The sequence below is a fragment of the Natator depressus genome, chromosome 3 (assembly GCF_965152275.1).
Source record: "Natator depressus isolate rNatDep1 chromosome 3, rNatDep2.hap1, whole genome shotgun sequence".
Classification (NCBI taxonomy): Eukaryota; Metazoa; Chordata; order Testudines; family Cheloniidae; genus Natator; species Natator depressus.
The window spans coordinates 100,704,753-100,729,778 of record NC_134236.1 but is presented as its reverse complement, the minus strand read 5'-3'; the positions used below and the strand labels follow the sequence as shown (position 1 = coordinate 100,729,778).

Here is a 25,026-nt window from a genome sequence, read left to right as displayed (position 1 = left end):
TGAGAAACCAATTGGGAGTTTAAAAAGTAGTAAAGTCTGTTTTTCTCTTCCAATCTATGAATAAAAATTGAGGTGTGAGAGGATGAGATCTACTAGTTCTAAAATCTTGAAGGACATGGTGACCAGAAACAATCACTTCAAATCACTAACTACAGATATACTTCCTTTGTTTAATAAATCAGTGAGTTTTAAATAAATATGTTTCATTAAGCTCTTTTCTTAAGCATCCAACACATTTAAAGTAATTTTTATTTAACTAATAAAAACAATTTTAATATGCTGGTTTTGTTCATTTGTAATTGAATTTCAGTTTCCATCCAAATTTAACTTGACGCAAATGAGAGGAAATAATCTAGTAAATAAGAAATATGGTGTTCATCATTTTCTAACATAAATGTAAAAATTAAGAATCTGGAGAAATGCAAATTAAGCTATATAATTGCTTAAAAATACATATAAATATATAGTGCATCATCCAGTTAGCAAAAAGGAGTAGCAAATTTAGAGCAAAGACTATATTTACTTGCAAGTCAATATGTTTTAATGGTTACCAACCTATGAAATCAGCCTTTCTTTAGGGAAATAGCTGAAAAGTTCAATTACAAAACAAGATTAAAATTCATTATTTAAATCAAGATTTTCTGCTTGCTGACTTGAATCATTAAAATCAATTATTTGAATCGATCCACCCTGTTCAATATAACTGAATTGCACAAAAATGTATTTGAACTAAAAACATGACTTTACAAGCTGTGCTGAATACTGTTGCCTTTGCAATTTCTTTCCTATTTCATTTTTACCAACACCTTCTTTTATGAAAGTTTTGGATATGCCTATAGATCTTGATTAAAATTGCGGTTTTAACAAAATACATAAAACATTGCTAGACTTGCAATAGGCTTAAACAGTATTGAAATGTTACCTGTACCTAGTGTAAGTTGACCCTCCTTTTTCATCCATGTCAGAGACACACATAGCTGCTGAGAACAAAATAAGACCTAGCGAGTGTACTTATGTGTAACCAGAGATCCCTGTAAATATAATTGATGAAAATCTAACAGTGAATAACGTTTTGATTAAAGTAATCCTGTTGAATTCAGTGAGACCACTTGTTGACTTAAAGTACTACTGTTAGTTAAGGTATGGCCCTAAGTGTCACGTCCCTATTAACAAATGGATTTATATCATTTAGTCAAGAAAGAAAAAGCCATTTGGTTTTCCTTTTACCGAGAGGTTGACACACATTCATCCTTGATGTTAATTTCCATTGATGCAATTAACCTCTGGTGTAACCCTATAGCTGGGCAAATCAGGCCCTTTATCTAGGTTCCAGTGCAAGTACACTTTCTTCATGTTCAGACTCACCTAGTATCATATGGCTCCAATGTATAAGTACTCAGTTACATCAGCTCTTTCAAATACATTTCCTCCATGGAAGTGTTGCTGTTTTTACACCTCAGAGATTGCATGAATATTAATTGATTTACTGATTTTTCCAGTTATTTTAACAATCCTTAAAACCACCTTTGAGGCACATGTCAACATGTTACCTGGAAAAGTCCTAGCTGGCAGTGCTCAGAAGTGACATACTCAATGTGAGAAAGTTAGAATGTGTTGGTTAGACATAGAAGCTAAAATTGGACAAACCTGTCCATTGTTTAAATACTCAGTGGGGTGGGAGGAAATAATAACAGAAAATGTGGAAATGGCAGAGTGCTTAATGACTTTTTTGTTTCAGTTTGCACCAAAAAGGTTAGTAGTGATTGGAGGTCTAACATAGTGAATGCTAGTAAAAATGAGGTCAAATCAGAGGCTAAAATATGGAAAGAACAAGTTAAAAATTACTTAGATAAGTTAGATGTCTTCAAGTCACCAGGATCTGATGAAATACATCCTAGAATACTCAAGGAGCTGACTGAGGAGATATCTGAGCCATTAGCAATTACATTTGAAAAGTTATGGAAGAAGGGAGATATCCCAGAGAGCTGGAAAAGGGCAAATATAGTGCCAATTTATAAAAAGGGAAATAAGGACAACCCAGTGAATTACAGACCAGTCAGCTTAACTTCAGAACCCAGAAAAAAAATGGAGCAAATAATTAAGCAATCAATTTATAAACACCTAGAAAATAATAAGGAAATAAGTAGCAGTCAGCATGGATTTGTCAAGAACAAATCATGTCAAACCAACCAAATAGCTTTCTTTGACAGGGTAACAAGCCTTGTGGATAGTGGGAAGTAGTAAATATGGTATATCTTGACTTTAGTAAGGCTTTTGATACTGTCTCACATGACCTTCTAATAAGGAAATGAGGGAAATACAACCTAGATATAGAGCTGCTATCAGGTGAGTGCATAACTGGTTGAAAACAGTTCCCATAGAGTAGTTATGAGTGGTTCACAGTCAAACTGAAAAGGCGTATCAAGTGGGGTGCTATAGTTTGTTTAGTCTGAAGAAGAGAAGACTGAGAGGGGGGATAACAGTTTTCAAGTATATAAAAGCTGGTTACAAGGAGGAGGGAGGAAAAAATGTTCTCCTTAGCTGCTGACGATAGGACAAGAAGTAATGGGCTTAAGTTGCAGCAAGGACAGTTTGGAAGTTTTTCCTAATGTCCAACCTAAACTGTCAGAGTAGTTAAGCACTGGAATGAACTGCCGAGGGAGATTGTGGAATCTCTATCATTTGGAGATTTTCAAGAGCAGGTTAGACAAACACTTGTCCCAGACCTACCATGAGTGCAGAGGACTGGACTCTTCAGGTCCCTTCCAGTTCTATGATTCTATGCCCATGTTTACCAGAGCAAGCATCATATCAACAGTATATCATGCCACACGATGCCTTATTCAAATCCTATACAAGGCCACAACAGTATGGCTGCAGAGAGTCTTGTGGCTCTAAAGGGGCAGGTTAGCACCACCAGATATGACTTGGATTATAGAAATAGTCGTTTCTAAGTGTTTTGGCAGGAAAGAAAAGTTTGTAATAAATACACAACAACACTAGTCACCATTGCTAATTAGCTGAAAATTATTGGGATTAGACTGTTCAGGAGGATAAAACAGCTAATAAAAATGGTAGGTTTTTTTTTTCTTAAACTCAGTTCAGACATAGTATAGCTCCTTTGTTTATGCATCTCATTGCCTGGCTGATTATTCTTGTCTATTTTGCTCTACAGAAATAAATTGTTGATGCAGTAACGAATAGCATACTATTGCTAAACCAGCACATGTGCTAATAAGTAAATCTCCATTTTTCCCTTCTGTCTTTAGCTAGCCTAAGGGATAACCAACCATATTCTGGGCCCATAAAGTGGGTATTGCTGTGTGTGTAATTTATGCACCCACTTTTGAAAACTGGGATTTTTATTTTCAATACTGATGGCAAATTAGACCTTTCTTTCCTTTTCTTTCCTTTTGCAAATGAATTGTGGATGGATATATGGGACCAGGGGTGTTGGAACAATTTGTATAGTGGGGGTGCTGAAAGCCATTGAACCAAACTGTAAATCCTGTATATAATAGAAACCACTTCAAGCCTGGGAGTGTAGCAGCACCCTTAGTTCCAGTACCTATGTAGGAGACCCAATCCTGAACTGCTCCCTCTGTCAACACTTGATTTCAATGAGGTTAGGATTTGGGCCCATAGTAAATTGTACATCTTTCTAACCCACCTAGTATACAATGTAGCAAAGAAACTTCACAAAGGTTAATCTCCAGGGTTGTTTGGTGTCTTGTCCTTTAAATTTTGACATGGGACATCATATAATGCTGTTAAAAATGTAATGTACTGGTAGGCATTTTCTTCCAATATACTGATTCAGGACTTAATTTATAGGGGTTCAGCATCCAGATTCAATATTCTCTCTGCTACAGTTACCTTCAAAGGTACATCTTCATTTTATCTAAGTCCATTTGAGGGGAAAGATGACACAGTGCAAAGAGAAAATGTTTTTATTAGGAAGATGGACTCAAATACATAAGATGCATTTTTGAATACGCTCTCATTTATCATTTGAGAAAAAAGAACTGATCCATGAGATAAAATACCAATATAATTTCATAGTTGATGAATAAAACCTTAATATTTATACTGCAGTTCTACCAGCACAAATCTGATATTGATCACAGAATGCATGATTAAGTAGACGATTTTACAGTTGTAGGCAATTTTACACAATTGCTTAAAAAGTGCAAATATTAGGCCCAATCCTGCAGATATATTTTTGTGCACCCGGTACTTCCACTGAACTCAGTAGATGTATTGAATGCACAGGTAACACAGGTTCAGACCCTTTTTCACATAGCAGAGGACAAAGAGATGGAGGAAATAACAGAAATAAAAACAAGAAGCATCTTGTTTCCACAGAAGTGACAAGGCAAATATTCTGAACAACGATTATTTGAACAATAAATAATAAGGGTGAAATCCTGGCTCCACTGAAGTTGATGGGAATTTTGCCACTGACCTCAGTGGAGCCAGGATTATACCTTGAGAGATTAAAATGTTCTTGCTTGCATGTAAACAATAGCAGAAACAACATTTCAGCATGTGTACATGTGTATTCAAGTGCTGATTAACAAACAAACAAGAAACAGTGCCAACCCAAAATACCAGCATACACAGAAAAGACTAATCACTAAAATGCCTTCTTCAGCTATACATTTTAAAAATCACTTGAGAGTATGTGTTCTAGAATGGCCACAGTGTTTGATCAGAACCTTTAGAAATTAGTGTTTCTGTGGCAGAATCATGACATAGACCTGCATCCTTAACTTTTTCCTTCCTTCCTTCCATCCAAAAATTAATCTAGAGAGCTACTGTAACTCATCAGTAAACAGTCTGTTCTTTTCTGTGCATGTATTTTAAAACAAAATCACGCACTATATTGGCTTTCATTTATATTGGCTGTATAAAAAAAAACAGAGATGGAAAATTTGCAAAAACAATATTTTTCCTCATAAAACAACTGTATGAGATTTTACACCATAGCTATTTACAATCATATAGCTGGAGAGTGGAGTCAACATGACTTTCCCAGTGACTACTGCTGTTTATGTCTGTCTTCAAACAGTTCCCTGTTAATTTTCATCCGGGTCTCTGGATTTGATAAGAGCTCCTTTATCTTGTTCAGTTTGGATAACAGGGGCAGCGATTCTCTGTGTAAGGCTTTCTTTATTAAATCTGATTCACGGCTCTTCCCTAGAGGAAAAGAATGATACAATACATTTTGCATATAACTAATGTCATTTCTAAATATTAAAGTATGGCATTAATGTATCAAAACAGGCATGTGTTTTCTTTAAGTACTTAGAATTTCACCCGTGTTTATTGTATATAAAAAGGTAGTGTTTTGTCAAAAAATATAATTGATGTGAACAAACTTTACTGAAAAGTGAAGAACACTTCTTAGTGTCACATTCAAGAGAAACTCCCATGATATTCCCTACTGTGTAATAGTATCTGTGATAAACATCTGTACTGGTAACTTTTTTAGCTTAGCATTGACTGCTCTCAGCTTTGCGGCACAACGTGGAGTTCTCTGCTGCAGATCAAGTGAGCAGTTATGCAGCTCTGCCAAACACTGTAGCTCGCATTGTTTTCACTTATGGCAGGGCCTTGTTCCATGGCCATTCATTTCAGTGCAAGAGGCTGTCCCGTTCCTCTTTGAAAGCTATGAAGAGATTCTCTGTAGTTAAGAGCCTGTGAAAGTTCGATCTTTTTATTTCAAAATCTTGTCTCTTTTTCCCCAATCATCTTTCCCAGCATTAAGTAGTTTTTCAGCAATCCAAACGCTTTTCAGGAAACTGTTAGTTAGTGCCCCTCGGTTCAGAACACACTTCTGATAAGAACACTCACAAAGCATAATGCAAGTCAGCCAGCACAACTTAGCAGATCTGAACAGGGAGCTGGGACATGTTTTGATGGTTATTCTTGGTGGATTTGTGCTTCCTTGGCATTCTCACAGCACTCACTTTCTGTTATCACTATAATTTTTCATTCTTATTGCCACTAGCTGATTCCTCAGTTTTCACTGGGCTTCCATCAGTCTGTCTGTTTTTGTTTTGCGTTTCTTCTAGATACTGCTGTACAGCCTTGAGGACTGCGTTCTCCACCAGCCTTTTGCTGAGGCTCACCAATTCCGCATCATCTGGCTCTGCCCCATTCTTTTCACCTACATACCATAACAGACAAGAGAAGGAACTAATTGCCATGGAAAGACAGCACATCATGATACAGTGCCTGAAACATAAGTCTATATATTAGGTTATCAGCTGGATTTTAACCTGTTTTATTCTTGTATTTGAAGAAATACTTACCCACTTTACAAGACTTGGGCCAAATATGATGCATGAAGCCACACACAAATCTACCAAACTGCAAATATTCAATTTCTCATCTAAAATTGTAATATACTTTGTAAACTAATAAATATAAAAGCACCTCAGTCAGAAAGCTGGAAGTGATATTAGCTGCTTAAATCTTTTTCCTTAGCAAGCACATTTTAAATTCAAATATTTAAAACAGTACCCGTCACAATTCATTTACAATTTACTAATGCTCTGGAATCTATTTGTGTAACACTGTATTTGTGTTATCCTTTTGTTTTAAAAATGCATAGCCTCCCAGATGTTGGTAGTTAATCCCAAGAGTTCCTCATTGGAAAAAGGAGGCCTATGGCTAAAAAAAACCCAACAACAACCCTATTACAGCTGGACAGAAAACTTTAACTTAAATGCAAAAAAACTGAAAAAATATTTTGTACTTTTTCCCTGATTTCTGACAATCTCTAATCCCTGCTAATGTAAATTCAGTAGTCTGTTCATGAATATCTGCCTATAAAAGTAAGAGAGACAAGGTGGGTCCAGTCATGGGCAGGGCAGCTGGGGGTGGGTGGTTAGGAGGTTATAGAGCGTCATAATAAGCCATCACAAAGCGATTACTCGACATCTGACTTATCTGTGCTCGTCCTCAAAAGGACACCTGCATAACACTTTCAAAAGAGGCGCCTTGGAACTTAAATTCATAATTTTGCTATACACTAAAAATCATGGACTGAATAGAGACACTGGATTTATGGATTATTGTAACAACTCCCCTCCCCCAGCTGCTCCCCCCTTCCTTTTGCCCCTATCACTGGAGGGGTTTTAACAGGCCACTTCACCTTGAATGGTCCCTTAAAATATACATTAATTACTTATGCTACACAATCTGTTCCACCTTTTATATAGCTGTTATACTTTGAGGACTGGTCTATACTGCAGAGTTAGGTCAACGTAAGGCAGGTAACTCTGTATGTGTCTATACTATAATGGTGCTCCTGCCGATGTAAGTAGGCTCACTACATTGACTTAATAAGTCCACCTCTGTGAGAGGCGTAGCATTTAAGCTGATGTAGTTAGGGCGACGCAGAGTCCATGTAGACACTAGATTACTTACATCGACTGTTGCTGTCAACCCCACGTGGGGCTTACAGCTGGAGCCCTGGGGTGGGGGCTCCACTTGTGAGCTCCATGCAGGGCAGGCGGGGCTCCAGCTATCAGTGCCCCACAATGCCCCACACAATTAAGTCAATGGAAGCCCTCCTGGTGAGGACCCACACTGCTGAGCATAGCGCGGACATGAAACACTGTTTTAATTACTACAGTGGCTGTATGTTGACTTAAGTCGACTTCATTTTGTAGTGTAGATGTGCCTATGAGTAAATTTCCCAAACCTGAAGAAGAGTTCTGTGTAAGCTCAAAAGCTTGTCTCTCTCGCCAACAGAAGTTGGTTCACTTAAAGATATTACCTCACCCACCTTGCCTCTCTAATATTCTGTGACCGACACAGCTACAACAACATTGCCTATGAAAGTAAGAAGCTAGTCATAGGACAGGAAAAACAATAACAAAAAAACCATGGCTACAACAATGCTGCATACAGCCAGGGAAGACAGACCTGCATATTGTGACTGCTGTATGACTTTATCCACTACTTGGCTTTTAGAGCGTGACTTTCACTGACCACTTAATTTGCACCCACAAATTTGCACATTTTGTTTTTGCTCGGTAAATGTGATGCTGTGTGCATGTATGTTTAGGGGCTATGTTTTTTAATGACCCTTTATGGAGTGAACATTCTGTACCATGTAGATTCTAGTTAGTGACACAAATCTGCTGAGATAGATATTACTGTGGTTTTTCAGCATAAAAACTTTGTTTTACTATTCAAAACCTAAAATTGTTAGTTTCCTTTACCTGTAAATTTACTTAAGTGTGATAGCAGATATGGAGTGACTGCAGACATAAAAGAATAGTATTCTACCCTGCGGTAGTAAAATCTTGACGAAAATACAAGATAGTAGAAATGCAGTTTGTTTCATTATTTTAATGCATGCACAGAGTACAAGGAAACAGAACAGGTAATTGCACTTTTCAGAGGAAGTTTCCCATGATAGCTGATGGGTAACATTATTGCTGGATTCAAGAGCTATGGTTTTGATCCTAAGAACTGCTGAGAACCTGCAACTCTCAGTGAAGTCAGTGGGAAGTGTAGGTGCTCAGCAGTTCTGAGGAGGTGGCCCTACATCACTGTTAATATGCAGAAAATGATTGATCAGGCATGGAAGCCATTAGATGCCATTAGAAGGAAATCATTAAACCTATTAAGAAATGTCATTTTTACTACAGCATATGATTTTATACGAATAGACAGAATTCCCTTGTCACAAGTATTTCCTGCGTTATTTCATAAATTCACGTGTTTATGTATAAAAACACATCTTACTGTATACAAATAACTTCACAAATATATTTTAAGAAGTTTCTTCAAATATGAAAAAGAAAAAGAAGACTACACTTATGACTTTCTTTTAACGTATAGTTTACATATGTACAGTAGAGTTCTACTTTTCTCTATCTCTGACATATTCACTACTTACCAACATCCTAGCACCTACCTCCCACGTGCTTTTTTTACCATTGGGGAGATCTACATGGAACCTGAGTTTGTGTAGATCTCTCTGCATGTGAACAGCACAAGTGAATTCAGTGTAAATTTGCCTTGAACCAGTGCTATGGACTGGAGAATGGGGAGGGGCTTCTAGGTACACAGAACTCAAACACATGGAGCTGTATTAATCAGTGTTGTGAATTTTTACATCCCTACAGTCCCTAAGTCATGCAGGTATGTCTTCCTTTAGTCTAATTGCTACTCGAGAACCCGTTCTTCCATGACATCAGCAAGAAATGGCCAAATAGAGGAAAGATTGAAGGGGAGTTGGGTGTTATTAATGTATTTAAGTATAAAAGGTGCGTGTTTTGACTACATCCCTTTTCTCCCATCCCATACATATTGCGTGTCTAATTCTTATATTTGTAAGCACTCTGGGGCTGGACAGTCGTCTTTTTTGAGTGGAGAGTGCCTAGTACAACGTGGGCACTACCAGAATACAAATAAATAAACCCTCGTGGTAGGTGCAGCAGCAGGATGGTGTAGACTGCAAACGGGGCTCTAAGAAATGCAAAGAAAGGGGTTATGTCTTTGTGACCTGAATGTCAGCTTGTGTAACAGCATGTCACATGCTTGTATTTCAGTCAATACCTATTGCCTATGCTGTGCCATGCCAATGCTAACTCGTTGCATGGCCTATTATGGTGGAGTGTGCTGTTGCCTCACTGGCATGCCGCTAAATGCATATTTTGAGAAAACCATTTCTACTCTTTTCTCCCACATCAAGTTCAAAATCAATACTAAATACATGAATAAATAAACGCCTCATTTTGCTCATCCCAGAAGTCTCCAATTTTCCAAAAGATTATATGAAATTGATATGTTGCGTGAGTTTCTCAGTTTATTCATGCTGAGCAGAGCTCTTATTAATGCTTGAACTTTCTGCCTGCAAAAGCAACTGTTCTAAGATGCCCATAACATTTTTAAATGAAATTTAGTCTCCTCCAGAGTGTTGCTATTACTGTACTTAGCTATGGATGTGAACCAAAATCCCCAAAGCAGGGTCCAAGTTTGGATCAGAGTTCACATCTTGTACCTCTCTTTAATGGGCCAGATCTAAACGCTAATTCAGGACTCGCTTAAATTAGAAGGAGGGTAGATCTGAATCTGGATTTTGAAATGCCATGCATGGAGTTGTTCAGATTTGGAGGTTTGGTGTCTCCTGTTCCAGAGACCAAGAGGGACATAGAATTCAGACCTGGGGACTTAATTTGGATCCAGCTCCAGTATAGATAACCCATCCATTTATATGTTCGTGCTGGGGATATTGTATTATTGTCAGACCTGCCAGTACAGCTATTCGATAAAAGGCAGGCTTTGTAATTTCTTACAACATCTAAAATAAGCAATAAGAAGCTCCAGGAAGACCACTGAAGTGCCAGAATCTCATGATATAGGTATGCTGTTTCTGGCCTTGCTTTCAACAACCGGAGAATCTCTGATTATGGCCCAATGATGCCCACCCTGGGGAAAACTGAAACTGATTTGTGGGGTTATAAATGGGAAAATAAAAAATCAGTTGGAAGGCCTGTGTTATGACAGGGAAGTTTTATAGTGAACACCCAGGGGAGTGCTGTGCTGCTAAAACATAGCCATGTCTCACCATTAGCTAATCAATTACCTAATACTGTTTTACAAATTGTATATTTAAAAACATAAAACCCCACAGTCACTCAGGCAAGCTTTTAAAACTCTTAACAAATTCCTATGAAACACCTGATGATGATTTAATTTTTTGGCTTGTCTTTGCCTTGTTACTGACTTCCCAGCTATTGATGCATAAACATAAAGGTGTCCGTTTTAGTGCTAGCCTCTCTCTCCTGCCTGATTTAATCAATGATCTACAGTACACTCTGAGACATCACAATGACTCAAGATAGGCCCCATCCTGAAAAAAGCAAATAAAGCCAGCATAAAAAGGCATTGCTTGTATACAACATGGTATGGGGCCAATAATCATCAGCCCCAATAAGTACTGCTGCCTCCAAACTACTGTTGGATATACTGGGGGACAAGAGAAGCCAAATGTTGGCCAATGTTTGCCATTTAGGCAGGCTTATGGCCATCCAGATTAATTATGTTCACAGACCCAATGGCTGTGTCCTCTTTGTGAGTGACTGTCTCCCAGTACAGTCTCAGTAGAGACCTACCTGCTGCAGATGTCATATCTACAACATGCAGGTAAACGTGGAATCCCCCTGTCTAGCTGCTCTATTACTTTGTCCCCAAAGTGCCGCAGAAATGCAGTTTCAGCTACATTAGACTTTATATGCCTACAGAATATAGGACCTGATCCAACATCCACTGAAGTCTATGGGCATCTTCCCATTTCCAGCAGTGGGTGTTGGATTAGCCCCATAGACCTGCAAATACAATTGTAACATTCTATAGACTGACTATGCCGTGGCTGAATGAATTAGTGAGGCTGAGGAAGTGCTAATGAAGAGCCACCGTACATGTACATACATTTGCGCGCATACACACCTGGTAATCAGCAACTAAATACAGACAGCTCTGCATTAAATGTTTCCTTGTTAATTAGGGGGATGTAGAGCAAAACCTGTCTTGAGCGGTCACTTAATGAACTGACCAAAACTGATTTGCTTAGCAGTGACAGTTTGCTGTGAAGGATGGAGCAGAATTACACTATTATGATAGTTATGTATTAGTTTCTAGTTGTGCTCACAATGTGCTAGGCAATGGAAGAAAGGAAACCATGATCCCTCTCCTAAAGATTTTGCAATCTGAAAGCATTTGGTATAAATTAGGTTGTTCTCTTCAGACAGGAGATTCCCAGTCCTGTACAAATTTCACTGTGCCTATAAATAGCCAAGTGTAATCTGTTCTGCTAAATCACTCCCCCAGTCAGGGCAGGGATATATGAGTCCTTAGATTTGGGAAAAGAGGACAATTGTGGGATTCTCTTGATATATCTGGGTCTCTGTTAAATATCCTGTCTCATTTCCTGTTAAATGAGATCTGTCTACGAGTCAAGAGAGTTCTCCATTAAATGTGGCTTGAAATGGCATTCGTTGCCTAAAGTGGAGCCGAACACAAGGAAGCAATGCAATAAAAATCCTGCCGAAAGGAAACAATCACCATGGTATGGGCTGAAGGATGGCAGAAGACCATAGAGGCCAGTGACTCTCTCCCTATACTCAGGCACAGCAATCACAGGAACAGTCTCATATCTGCTTAAGCTTGTGTACTGTGCATAACGGAGAATGGAACCCTAAACAAATGGACCCAGTAGCCTGGCTCCATGCCCCGCTTCCTCACTCAGAGACAAAAGTGGAGAGTTCCCCCAGCTTGGCAGTGGTGGGAGTCGAAAGTGAACTCCCTTCTCTTCCAGCAGCCAGGAGGAGAGTGAGAGTGAAGCACCTGCCTTCCACTGATTCTATCATCCAAGGGAGACCAATCCTTTCATGATTTCATAGGGGCATGTGGCTCAGCATAAGGTCTTAGTTTCGCACAGGCTAGGCTATTGGCTAATTTCAGGCAGGAATGATTGTGTTGTAGTTAAGGCACTAGACTGAGATGCAGGAGATATGGATTCAGTTCCCAGCTCTGCCACAGGCTTCATATATGACCCTGGGCAAGTCACTTACTCTGGCTTTACTCCTGTTCTCCTTTTGTAAATGGGGGATAACTATACTCCCTTTCTCTCCCACCCTCTCTCTATCTTGTCTATTTATACTTTAAGTTCTCTGGGGCAGGGATTCTTCTTGCTGGTCAGTGCAACAAGGCTTGCAATCCTACCACTGTATGAGCGACTCAGGTTTAGCCTAAGTTGGCAACCCTAACGAGAGTTAAAGCTTCATTGTTCTGAATCATTGCTTCTCTTGAACTCAGAATCTGACTTCTCCAGATGTATCCATATCAAGTATGCTTTCACACTCTTTCCCCAGCGTGTGCAATATATTTGTAAAATATGGGGAGAGAGCCAAATTTTAATTGTCAGGCGTTTTCATATAATTATTCTAGTTACAGAAGATCTGAACTGTGAAATACAGCTATAGGCTGCTTGGACTTTTAAGGGAAGATAAAAATCAGTACCTCCCCAAAATCAGTTTATAGAAAGAAATATAATTGCTACACAAGAGCATGCCCACAAAAGACTGCAAAAAGGCAAATTAATTATGAAAAATAAAAACAAAAAAATCATAGTCTGCCAAGTGTTTTCAGTGTATTACATGTCTTTGATTAAACTAAATTAGCCCCTATGCCTAATGGAACATAAACATCATAACTGAGTTCAACAGAACATAATGTAAAGAGAGAGCATTTTATGAAATCTGTGGAAAGGAAAAATAAAATGTTACCACTTCTTTCTAAAACTAATTTTAATGCAACACTGTCCTTTGCAGCAGTCTACAATGAAAGAAGAAGAAACTCGAGGGCAACATAGATTTGTTCTTGTTTTTCATGTATTTCTAGCATGAAACAGTGCCCACGGCATCAGTTCATGAATAGGTATTTAATAAATAAAATTATTATTATTATTAGTTTCCAGGAGAGGATAGATTTATTTTTAGAAATCAGGATTCTATGTTTGAATCAATGGTCCTTACTACTCACATTATTCCTAGCTCAATCAAATAATCCTCAAACCATTTCTCATCCAAACATAATCAAGATTCTTTTCTCTATAAATTACACTTCTTTTGCAGCATAAAGTCTCACCAAGCTTATAAAGCTGTATCCATTCTCTGACACTCTTGATGACTAGACCATCTCTACCCTGCCCACCACCCCCAACTCACAGTCCTGCTCATTTGACTCCTTTCTTTCCTTCTCCACGCACCCATGAATGCACTAAATCCTGTCATTTCTTTGTCGACAGTATCTCCAAAATCTATCCCTTCATCTTTAGTGTCCTAGCAGTTTTGTTACAGCAGCGTGTAGACTTGCAGCACTATATAAATAAAATCCAAACTAACTTTGTTTTGAATCAACATTTACAAATCTAGAGCTAAATTTCCAGCTGATGTAAATTGATGTAGCACTCCTTCCCCCCTCCCACTCCCCCCTGTCAGTGGAGCTATGCTGATTGGCACCAACTGAGCATCTGACCCCTAATTTCCATCAGGTAAGAGAGTTCTATTTTGGTTTTTATCTTTCTCGCTCCCTCTCTGATTTTTGAGTATATTTTTCTCAGCCACTCTGTAGGTCAGGAGCTAGGGAATAGTGCCGCAAACCTGTCCCACTGAAACCAGTGGAAGGTTTACCATTAACTTCAATGGGCACAAGATTAGACCCTAAAAGCATTAGCAGATTGTTTTGTCCTCCACTCTAAGTGACAACATATTTGATCCCAAAATTTTCTTTGCCGTCAAATAAAATTTTTTCATGTGAAAAAAATTCCCCTACTTCTGCTTGGGCCAGGAGAGGAGAAAAATGAAAACATTCAAAAGAGGACGGATACAGGGATCCTATGGTGTACTCTCTTTAAGGCAAGTAAACTCACTCACTGTTTTGAGATGCCTGCATTAGGTAAATAAAGTCTAATCCTGTAATCTGTTCTCCTCAGTCTTAAATGTGAGTTGTGCCTGTATAAGGATTGAAGTAACGGGAAATTTTAAAAGGGGGAATGTTGGGGATGAAATGACAGGCATCACTTTGAAATTCCATACTTTTACTTATTTATTTGCATTGAGCACATCAAAGGATGAGGGCCCTATTGTGCTTGTGCACACAAACCAAGATGGTCCCCTACCCCAAAACTCTTAAAATCAAATTATAAAACAGAAGCCAACAGGTGAATACAGCACACCGATTGGGTCGCAACAAGGTGGTAGTGAGTCCATTAAATAAGAAGCTTAATATAGTCTGAAAATACGTAACAATGAAAAAATAATTTTCATTGTAACAAGAAAACTACCTCAAATTAAGCACAGATTTAATCATTTGAAGTTGTAAAAATGATGTCACTGAATGGGAACTTGAATTACAAAAATATAACTTTCATCTCATATTGAAAGAAATTGCCAAACCAATTCAGGTGGTATGCTGTGTAAAAAGTAGATGGGTAAAGGTGAAACAGGGAAGAAACTCATTTTGATTGCTATAGCTAGACTTCATGGTCATAGCTTAATTGGAGAACGAAAGATGCTATTCATTTGCTGATTCTCTTCAGCCACTGTTTGTACAGTACTGTGGAAAATATGTCTGACATGTAGTATGTATTTGTTCAAGGCTTGTGTTTTCTATTAAAGTGGAAAATTGAAGAAAATGTCATCTTTAAAAACTTATTCTGTTTCACATCATGGCATTTTAACAGAGTGACAGACCATGGCATAATTTTAGCAAAAATGTACAATCACAAGTAAAAACAAATACTTTGCCTCATGTCTAAGTCTGTTAACCCTTAGCCATTTATGCAGTGTTGTTACCTCACCCACCTTGCCTCTCTAACCCTTAGGAAACTAATCTAGTGGCTAGGTGGATTTCACATGGGACTAGCTAATATCCTAAGGGCTTGGGTGGTCATTAGGAGAAGAAGTAGTTGAGGAGGGATGGAGACTCTGAAACAGCAGGGACGCGGGTCCAGGTCAGGACTGTTGTCTGGAATAGGGTGCTGGCAGAGCTAGACCAGACTCAAACATCAAGCTCCTCTCCCTGGCTCAAACCAGGAAGTAATAGAGGGGTAAGCATGCATCTCTGCAGAAGAGGCCAAGGGAGGGCGAAATGCTGACACAGGGATGTTATGTCATTGCTACAGAGTGAGAGGAAAAATACATTGTTAGTCAAAAAGAGGACTTGTTATAGTGAAATCCTTGGTGGGATTCTGTGGCACACTCCAAAACCATGTAAAGGGACATTATCAACTAATTGAAGTCCAAAATGCTAATCTATCTTTAAATGTTTATAACAAGTAGGGGATGTCAGCTGGATTCTAAATATCTTTTAGGTCATTTAGTTGATCTCGTTGTGGTCAATAATTCCCCATAGTATATTTTCTATTACTTCGTTCAGTCTAGTTTGAAATGTTCCATTTCTTGTTTTAAAGAAACTATGCTTCCTCTGCCAGATCTACAAACTTAGTCATGTCAGTAGAACCCCAACACCAACCAAATTTAAAGACGGGGGGGAGTCAAAGGCATGAATATTTGTAAATTAATAAATCTGGATCTCTTGGTGTGACCTTATCTGACCTTTGTCTGGTTAAGATGCCCCTCAGAATAACAACTGTGTCTTAACTCCCGCACTGTATAGCACTTAGCAAATAATATAGGCTGGCATTTGTGAAGGTGATTAAGGAAGTCAGGAATCCAAATCCCAATGAGACCTTCTCCTCTTGGCCCCTTTGAAAATCCTCCCCATAATGTTACAAGGGGTGGGAATTCTAGCATTTCCCTTGGTAAACTACACCGCAATCCAATATCTCTCATTCACAAGAAGTTTTCCCTGAAGTTCATCTTAAATATTCACTTTCTCTCATCCCATTACTCATAGCTCATAGTTATACTATTCTATGCTATAGCATCTTAAATTATTTTCTAGTCTCAACGTACGCATACATAGATGGTTATCATGTGACGACTTAGCCATTGCTTAACCACACTATGTATCTCGTTAGCCCTTTTAATCTTTCCTTTTTAATCAATCCTTCCAGCTGCCTTCTCACTTCTGTAGTTTTTGGGTAAAATTTTCAAAAGACCCTAAGCCACGTTTTCAAAACCCAATATCTTTCAATGAGACTTAGGCTACTAAAGTCACTTAGGTGCTTTTCAAAATGTAACTTCCTTCTCTGAACTTCTTCCATATTAGCATTTTGTAATACTGTCCACAACCGAACATAATATTCCAGGAGGAATTTTGTAAGTGCTGTATCTAAAGGAAATATCTTTAGCCTGCTCTATCTTAATGTGTTTGAATACACAGCAATATAACACTGGCCCTTTCATTCTTCTACCTCATTGCAAACTTGTATCTTACTTTTTTTGTTTTTATCCCATAGTGTTTTCCCCCATTACTACTTCTAGTTCAGCTATTATTTTTTCAACTGGGGAAACTTCTGTACTCTGTAGATAAAATCCATATTCTGTCCTCTCGTTTTTGTGCCGCGTTACAATTGACCTGAGAGGGGATAGAAAATGGCCTAAAGATAATGCCAGATCAGCAGAAACATATGAAATTTGAGAGTGTAATTGTTAGTCTGAGTTCCAGCTACTAGAAATTCCAGATCACACTGAAATTCTGGTTTTCTCTTGTTTTTATTACATTTTTACACTATAAAAGGACTTCCTGAAATCCACTAGCTCTTTTATATGGGAGTCCTGGTTATATTTACAGAATATCTACACTGAGTACATTGAATGCAACTGTTTACACTTCAGTGGAATTGTACCAGCAGAGAATCTGGCCCCAAGTGTCTCTTCCATGAGCATGGCACCAAATGACAGTGGAAATCCTGTCTCAGCAGACTTTCAGAATACATAATACTAGCCCCAGAAGCCTAAGGAGGCACAATTTATTTCTCAGCCCTGAAAAGCAGTATTTAAGACTCCTTCAAAGTTGCCATTTGAGGTGACGTCTACGAGTGACTCTTTTTGACTAATTTATCTCTACTACGATTCAAAGTGACTAACAACACAAACTCCCTTTTGAGACAGTAGTTTTATGGAAGCATGCTTTTATAGTTGAGGGTAGCATGGAGTGATTTAAAATAAGGTTTGTTTATAATTTGGATACATGGGCTATTTTCTCTCTCTCTCTCATTCATTACAAAGTGTTAGAGGAAAAATCATGAATACAGGTGATTGGCATCCCTGCCAAACTACAAACAGAAAAAGGTACATAAAAAAGAAAAAACTTAACTCTCTAGCTTGCTTGTCTTTAGAGCATCAGAGTTGGGACTACAGTTCGGGGGGGAGCAGGTGTTGCCATCTCTGGTCGGTACTTTACACTGGCCAGCAGTGTTTCTGTTGGCACTTGGTCAGACGGGCATAGACTGTGGTAATTTTGGTCTCCTCCTTCCTAGACGAAGGAGGGACTGCAGCCCTTCTTGATTTTGTGGTGGCCTGGGAGGATCACACTTTCTTTGGCATTTTCTGGGACTTATAAGGTTACAAATGTAGTTTGCTCCTCAACTTGATACCTCTCTGGAGATCCTCCAGGCAATTTAAGGGTTCTCAGGTTTCATACCCCAATAGCATGGTCCAGTCTATTTTGAATGGAAGCAAGCTTGACCTTTGGACAGTCTGGAAATTCCTGTCTCTTAGTGGTAGTTCTGTAACCACATAGATCACTAGACTGCAACAGATGTCCTTCCGAACATGCGAAAAACATGGGATTAACAGATGACTCCACAGATGTGGTTTTGGACCCTCCTCTGTCTGTGGGAGTACAGATGGTTAAGTTTCTTTGATCACATCTAGAACGTATAGAGTCCTAATGTCCAAATAATTATTTTGGTCTTTTACTTTACACATTCTTTCACTTATCCATATTTTATTTTAATAGCATTTCTTAAAATATTCTGAGCTTTTTATTGGCAAAGAATTTGGCAAGTAACAATTTTTCTTAATATGATCAGGTGAAGGGTCATCTCTGAGGGAAAAGAACTGCTCTAGAAGCTATTAATGTAAATCTCACATAAGCTAAAGAACAATTGAAGTTTACACAACCTAAAGAAAATGGAAATGTATTCTAGCACAATGCTAGAAGCTAAATGGGAAGTGCCCCAATGGCCTGAGAAAGATGCATCTTACTGTTATATCAGAGTGAAAATACAGTTCTAGGATTGGCGATTTCCATTATCAGATGGATAAGGACCAGAAGGTACCGGTCTAGAGCATTCACTGGGAATATAATAGGACTCTGACACCACTAGAGATAATTAAGACCATCTGATTATAGTTTGGGATAATGAATAAGCAAAATCATATTAAATTTTTTCTTTATTCAGCAGTGTATTGGAATACAGCAAGCAACATTTCTTTAAGATTATAATAGCCCCCTCCCCACCTAGTCTTGCTTTTGTTACAATACTAACATAATTAAGGTTGTATTTAAATCAAGTTAATAAATGAATCAGTAGCTTTAAAGAGAAAAAGTTTCAGGTCTATATGCAGTATGTTTGGTGTGAACATAAAATCATGTTGATAATGAGCACCAGTGTCTAGCTTGTACATTTGTTTGTCAGTCCATTTTTAAAATCTAAATAAAATACTATCCCCTTTCTAAATAGTAATACAGAACAGTTACTGAAGTTATTCTCTGGTTTTCAGTTGCCAAAAATTAGTTCTATTTAAGCAAGTTTAGTCTTCATAAATGTCTTCCCTTCCCCTCCCCTTCCAGCAATTGGGGCAGACCTGAGAAGGTATGAGAGGATCTGGGATCTCAGCAAATCAACAATTACTGGAGGAAAACAGTATGAATATCTATCTTTGTCTCATCTCAGATATACTCTCTTCTTGATTTAAAAACCTATGTTGGAAGGCTCTTGCCAGAGCAGTAGGTGGCAGAATGCCAGTCTGACTCCAAACAAACCTTCTCTCCCCATGCCTACCTGGAAGATCCTATCTTATTTGTAAAGAGGATGCCAGACTAGCCTGACAAACACTGGCCTCCCATCTGAAGCAATATCACTGCTGCTATTTATAGAAGTAGTGCTAGTAAACAGGGTAGTTGATATTCTCATCCATCTCCCTGCAGCCTTGCCACTTGACTGACCAGATACTCTGTTAGTGTAAATCAGCACAGTTCCATTGACTTCAATAGACCTATTCCAATTTACGGTAGCTGAAGGTCTGGCCTGACAATTCCACCATCGTTTGAGTCTCACCACAGATGTTCCATCTCAGCTTCAGGGTTTTACTTGTGAGTTTAGTCAGAATTTTAAAATGTGGCTTACTTGCTTTGGTGAAATATTCCAGCTGAAGCTGCTTTTCCTACATGTTCCCAGCACTAAATGAAGTTCAGTAACATTATTATTAAATTTCACAGTACACCTATAAAACATGTTGGAGATTTCTGAGATTGTATCACTAATAGAAAAGTACCATTTTTATAGTATGGAAATAAATGTGTGGGTAAAAGAAATCCTGACGCTGTTAACAGACACTGCAAGGAATCACTAACGTTTAAATTATGGCCCAAATGACAGAGATCTACAGTTAACAAGGAATTTTTTCCCCTTAAGGAAGTAAAAAAGCTACTCTCCACTATATTATGTCTAAAAAGTAATTTTAGTATAATTCAAGTATTTTATTGTACATTTGTTGTCTATTTTTTAGGTTTACAAAACCTAACTAATTGGAAGTAGAGTTAACCTACTTTGGGAGTTTTGCCAGGGCAACGACAAAGGACTGAAAGATGTGGCCCTGTGTCAGGCATTATTTACCATACAGTGGTTCGTGCTAAAATGCTTTTTTTAACATTTTATTTTCCAAATATCATCAATCAGAACTTATTAAGTGCTCTCTTCAGCTCTATTATACCTCTGTAACTGCTGGCCTTCAGAAACACCCAGAGCTGCTTGAACTATGTTGTTACAGGGTTTGCTCCTATTCTGAGGTAGTATGTACCTCTTGGAAGCAGCCATGTAATTCTGAAACAATCATTAGGCAGTTGCCCAAGTTTTCCTTTTTCCTTCTTGAATATCCCAAAGGCCCCATGTATCACTTCTGGATGCAATCCCAGTGCTGTTTTGGATCTACTGTAATTTAGGTTAAGGAAATTATCTGTGATGGACAATTTATAACTGAGGTACAAACAACTTAACAAAGCACCATCCCGTTCTTATTGAAGCCAACAAGAGTTTTTTCACTGACTTTAATAGGAACAGAGGCAGACCCAACAAAGAGAAGCAAAGAAGAAATCTACACAATGAGCTATTCTTCTTTCTGAATCTGCCCTTTCACTGAAATGGTTCTTTGAGTGAAATACCTAGTAAAATCAATGAACAAAACCCTCAGCTAACAAAACTCTTGGAAACCCCTGCATGTAGCCTCCTTTCTAATGCATCAATTGTACAAAATGGATTGACTGGCCTATTGTAACAATATACTAAAAAGTAACCTGGTAGTGTTTCAAACAGAGAGTACAAAGTAGAATAATGAGAGAGAAATAATTCAATACACCATTCTGTCACAAACTTATGTAAAGTTTAACTTTTTTTATTGTATTGAAATACTAACTTCATCTCTATAAAGATGACCTCATTTCTCCTTGGATAAGATTTTTATTGTTTCCATTTGCCAAAATTATACCAACACTAACAGTGGCACTGCAAGTATCCGACCACCATCCCCTAGCACGCCTCCTCTCTGACCAGGGGAAACTACAGGGTTAAACGAATAGTACAGTTCCCATCTGCCCACTTAGTCCCTGGCCTCAACAATAAGCCTGACAAATGTGCCCACCAATGGCAACAGTGGTGACTTCTGTGTTTGTGGAGATTAGTCCGCTGGAAACAAGACTGAAACTGCTAAATCACTTCTCATAGGCCACCAAATAGCCTTCAGTTATAAATCAAACCATTTTTAATCTGCTCTCTCCCTTTGTTGGATGAAAAAGGACATCATTAAGTTATCCACTGCAGCTTTAACAACATGACTAGAATGCTGAAAAATCTGCTCTGTGTCAAACTGTTACATAGATTTATACTTATTTTAGTACAGAAACCTATAATCAGGCTACTTAGTGCCTTTCCCAGCCAGAAGTAAGGCACACTAATTGTTTTACTTTTACTGCAGAAGAAGATGTGCAGACTTAAAGATACTAGGATAATTCTCATGATATTTAAGCATGATAAATGTTTTAGTATCTTGAAATATAGCCGACAATGAAAACGCTATCACTTTGTTTTATGGGGCAGCAATAAGCATAACTGTATTGATCATTTGGCTATAGAATAAATAGAGTGGTAACAGGAATAATTAATAGCTATTTCAATCCACTAAGTAAGTAAGTTGTACCTAGAACAGAGACTGTGACTCTCTGATGTGCTGAATGCATTTACTTCCAAAGGAATCAGTGGACCAGATTCACTGGAGCTGGTGCAGAAAAGTAGAAATTACCTTTTTCAGCTCTGGTAAGAACTTTTTCATTGCAAGGGGATTTTTCCCTAAGAAGGGCACACAGTGTTTCCATTGCTGCCCGCACTTAATGTTCCCACAGGGGAGGACAGCTTTACAGTCAGTGTTCCATGTGTGTAGAGACTGCTGAGGGGATGCTTTGACTCAGCCATCCAGGCCAGTGTTGTCCAGTCCTTGGGAGATACTGCCACCCCTCCCCAGTGCATAGAAGGCTGTGGCCACTTGCCATCATAAACTTTCCCACTCCTATCTTAGGAGCCCTCTGCAGGGTTTTAGCTGGTGCAAGTCACTGTAAATCATGTGTGAATGTGGCTCATCCGGTGGTGAGGCTGCTCAGCACTTTTACTAATGTTTGAGATTGAATAATCATTAAACTCTGTGATTTCCCTGGGGAAAGGTGCTACATAGCAATGCCAATTCTTGTTAAATTGTTGTAAGGAGCGTTCTCACAAGGATAGCTATAATTGTGAATCTAGAGCGGAGGTTTTGTTAGATGTATAATGCAAACCCCAACCACCAAAGCAAATGGTATATACAGTTTTGACTTGCTAGTGAGAGTATAATTTTCACTAATCTACAGCTGCCCTTTTTAAATCTGCTTTTTTGATTATACACCAATGAACTTCCAGTCTTCCTTTGTCCATTTAGGAATAAATAGTTGGGAGTGCCCTTAAATAAATATATAATATAAACACTGCTGGTTTTGCCATCAATAAAACAACCTGACTGTAAAGAAATCAGATATGTCTCAACTCACCCAATATTGCCATAGGTTGTAGTTAGTTTTACAGCTAAAACATCCTGCCAGTAATGTGGAGAGGTGCCTAATATTTGCAATCCTATGAATCTGCTGGAACTTAGCGTAAACCGTTGTATAACTGATCTCATTTTGCATTGCTACCCTATTTGCCTTTAAAACTGATATTCATGCAATAGCATCATGTAGCCCAATTTTTAGAAGTGTTACAGAACTGTCTGAACCAAAACCAATAACTTGATTCAAAGTCCTTATTCACAAAACTATTTTGTTACAAATAGAAAATCTAGTTAAAGGACATTCTAATGTTACACAAGAAGTATGGATAATTCTGACTTCTGCACTCTTCATTTAAAAAAAAATCAGTCCATCCGATGAAGTGAGCTGTAGCTCACGAAAGCTCATGCTCAAATAAAATTGGTTAGTCTCTAAGGTGCCACAAGTACTCCTTTTCTTTTTGCGAATACAGACTAACACAGCTGTTACTCTGAAACCAGTCACCAGCAATTTTACCCTAGGCAAATCTCAGGGCTTCTGCTTCATCTTTGCAGACAGAATTCTCATTTATTTTCAACATTGTAAATCACTCATTTCTGCATCTTATCCAACTGGGGCTTTACCCTCTCCTAGTGGTGGTTCTGTCTCTTTGGCCATTCCTTCAGTATCTCTTTTTGACAGTTACTCCTGTTCTTCCTCTTTCCCACTGCAGCATTGCCACCCCCAAATACATAATATATGTTGGATTCTTTTTTATTTGCTTTCTGGTATTTGTCTCTTTAAGTCAGCATTTGGGTCATATTTTTGAGTTTTTCTCCACAATCACGAGTGCTAGAAAATTACTTTTTAAAAGAAACAAAGCTGAGAGTCTCGTGTAATCACCTCTGTCCAGAAGTTGGGCTTCAAATTCCAAATCAAATATTGCAAGGCTCAAAATAAAATTGTGAGAGCTGGCAACTCTGTCTCTCTCGGGGACTATCCTGAGACACTTTCTGTTCACCTCTTCTCTGTGAGAACTCATCTGTTTTAATGGCTTCATATGCCTTCACTACACTTATAAGTCAAATCTATGCATCACCACAGATTTGTCTCCATGCAGCCCTCCCACCCTGTCTCTTCAACTTCTCCTTCTTGATGACTCACCATCAACTCAAGCTTAACATGGCCCCAACAGAGCTCATCTTCCCTCCCAAATCTTCTCAACTCTTCCCCTCTCCCTACAAATCTTTCATTGTCAACAACAATAGTTCTTTCTATCATCCAGGTCCATTATCCCCGTGTCACTTTTGATAGCCAATGGTGAGTCCTGAGAATGGATGTAGGAGCAAATTTGGGAAATTAGATGTAGGCCAAAGTAGAGCTGTGGAGTAAAAACAAGGACCTTGGATCTGCTGCTGAAAATTCATGGAAGAGGATTTTGTTTTGGCCTTGGAAGAAATAATTTCAATTTCTATAGTTCTTTCCTTCTACTGATCCCAGAGCACTTTACAAGCATCTATGAATTCAGCCTCACATCATCCCTGACTGTGGGAGGAGGCCAGAGAAGTAAGAAGCTGCTGAATGTGTCATGGGATGGGTGTATTATGATTTCAACATCTTAATTTACACCTGTTTTACATGCAGCTTTGGGGATTTTGATCCTTGATTCAAAACTGGTTCAAGGCCCAAATGATTCCAAGTCTCATCTCCAACAGACATTTATTCATTCCTCAAAGTCAGTGCATAGTTTGGTACAATTGGGCAATTTTTGCCCAGGCCTGAAAGAGCAGACATGCAATTGGTCAGGATTGAGATTAATTGGCATGACTGTATGTGAAAGCTCGTATGGCTCTTGTCCACATTATACCTACCTGCAGTCACTATGTTCGTTCCCTTACTTTCACAAGTATTTGCATTTATCAAATCCAATGAGCACTAACTTCCTCATAAGTAATAGTTGTTGTTTTTTTAAAAACTAGTGAGCAACATATTAAGTGTTTCATCCAGTTAAATCAAAATATGCTTACAGTATCTCAAATTGCTGTTCACTGCCACTCTCTGAAATTACACCTTTTTCATCATTCAAGCAACTTTCATACTCTACTTTGATTTGACCTGTAGTGTTTTAAACCAGCAGCTGTCTGACCCAGTAATTCTTTTTATGTATTCACCATTTACAATCCTGTGCTTTCCCAACAGACACCCACACCCTTGGTTTTACAGTTGGAGTCGGGTGGCAGTAGGGCCAACAGATATCTA

The 25,026-nt window shown here is 38.4% G+C and overlaps 1 protein-coding gene across 2 annotated transcripts in view; it reads right to left on the bottom strand.

The window, feature by feature from the left end:
- Positions 1 to 4,010: 4,010 nt before the first annotated feature.
- The window catches only part of AKAP7 (A-kinase anchoring protein 7), a 133,663-nt gene continuing 112,647 nt past the window's right edge, over positions 4,011 to 25,026 (bottom strand). Inside the window, exon 8 of one of the 2 annotated variants that reach the window (XM_074948440.1) lies at positions 4,011 to 5,199. In XM_074948440.1, the coding sequence (XP_074804541.1) occupies positions 5,042 to 5,199 (158 nt within the window). In that variant the 3' untranslated portion in view covers positions 4,011 to 5,041. Of the gene's footprint in view, positions 5,200 to 5,249; positions 6,173 to 25,026 lie in introns of those variants that run through there. The other variant, XM_074948439.1, reaches the window with a different exon arrangement.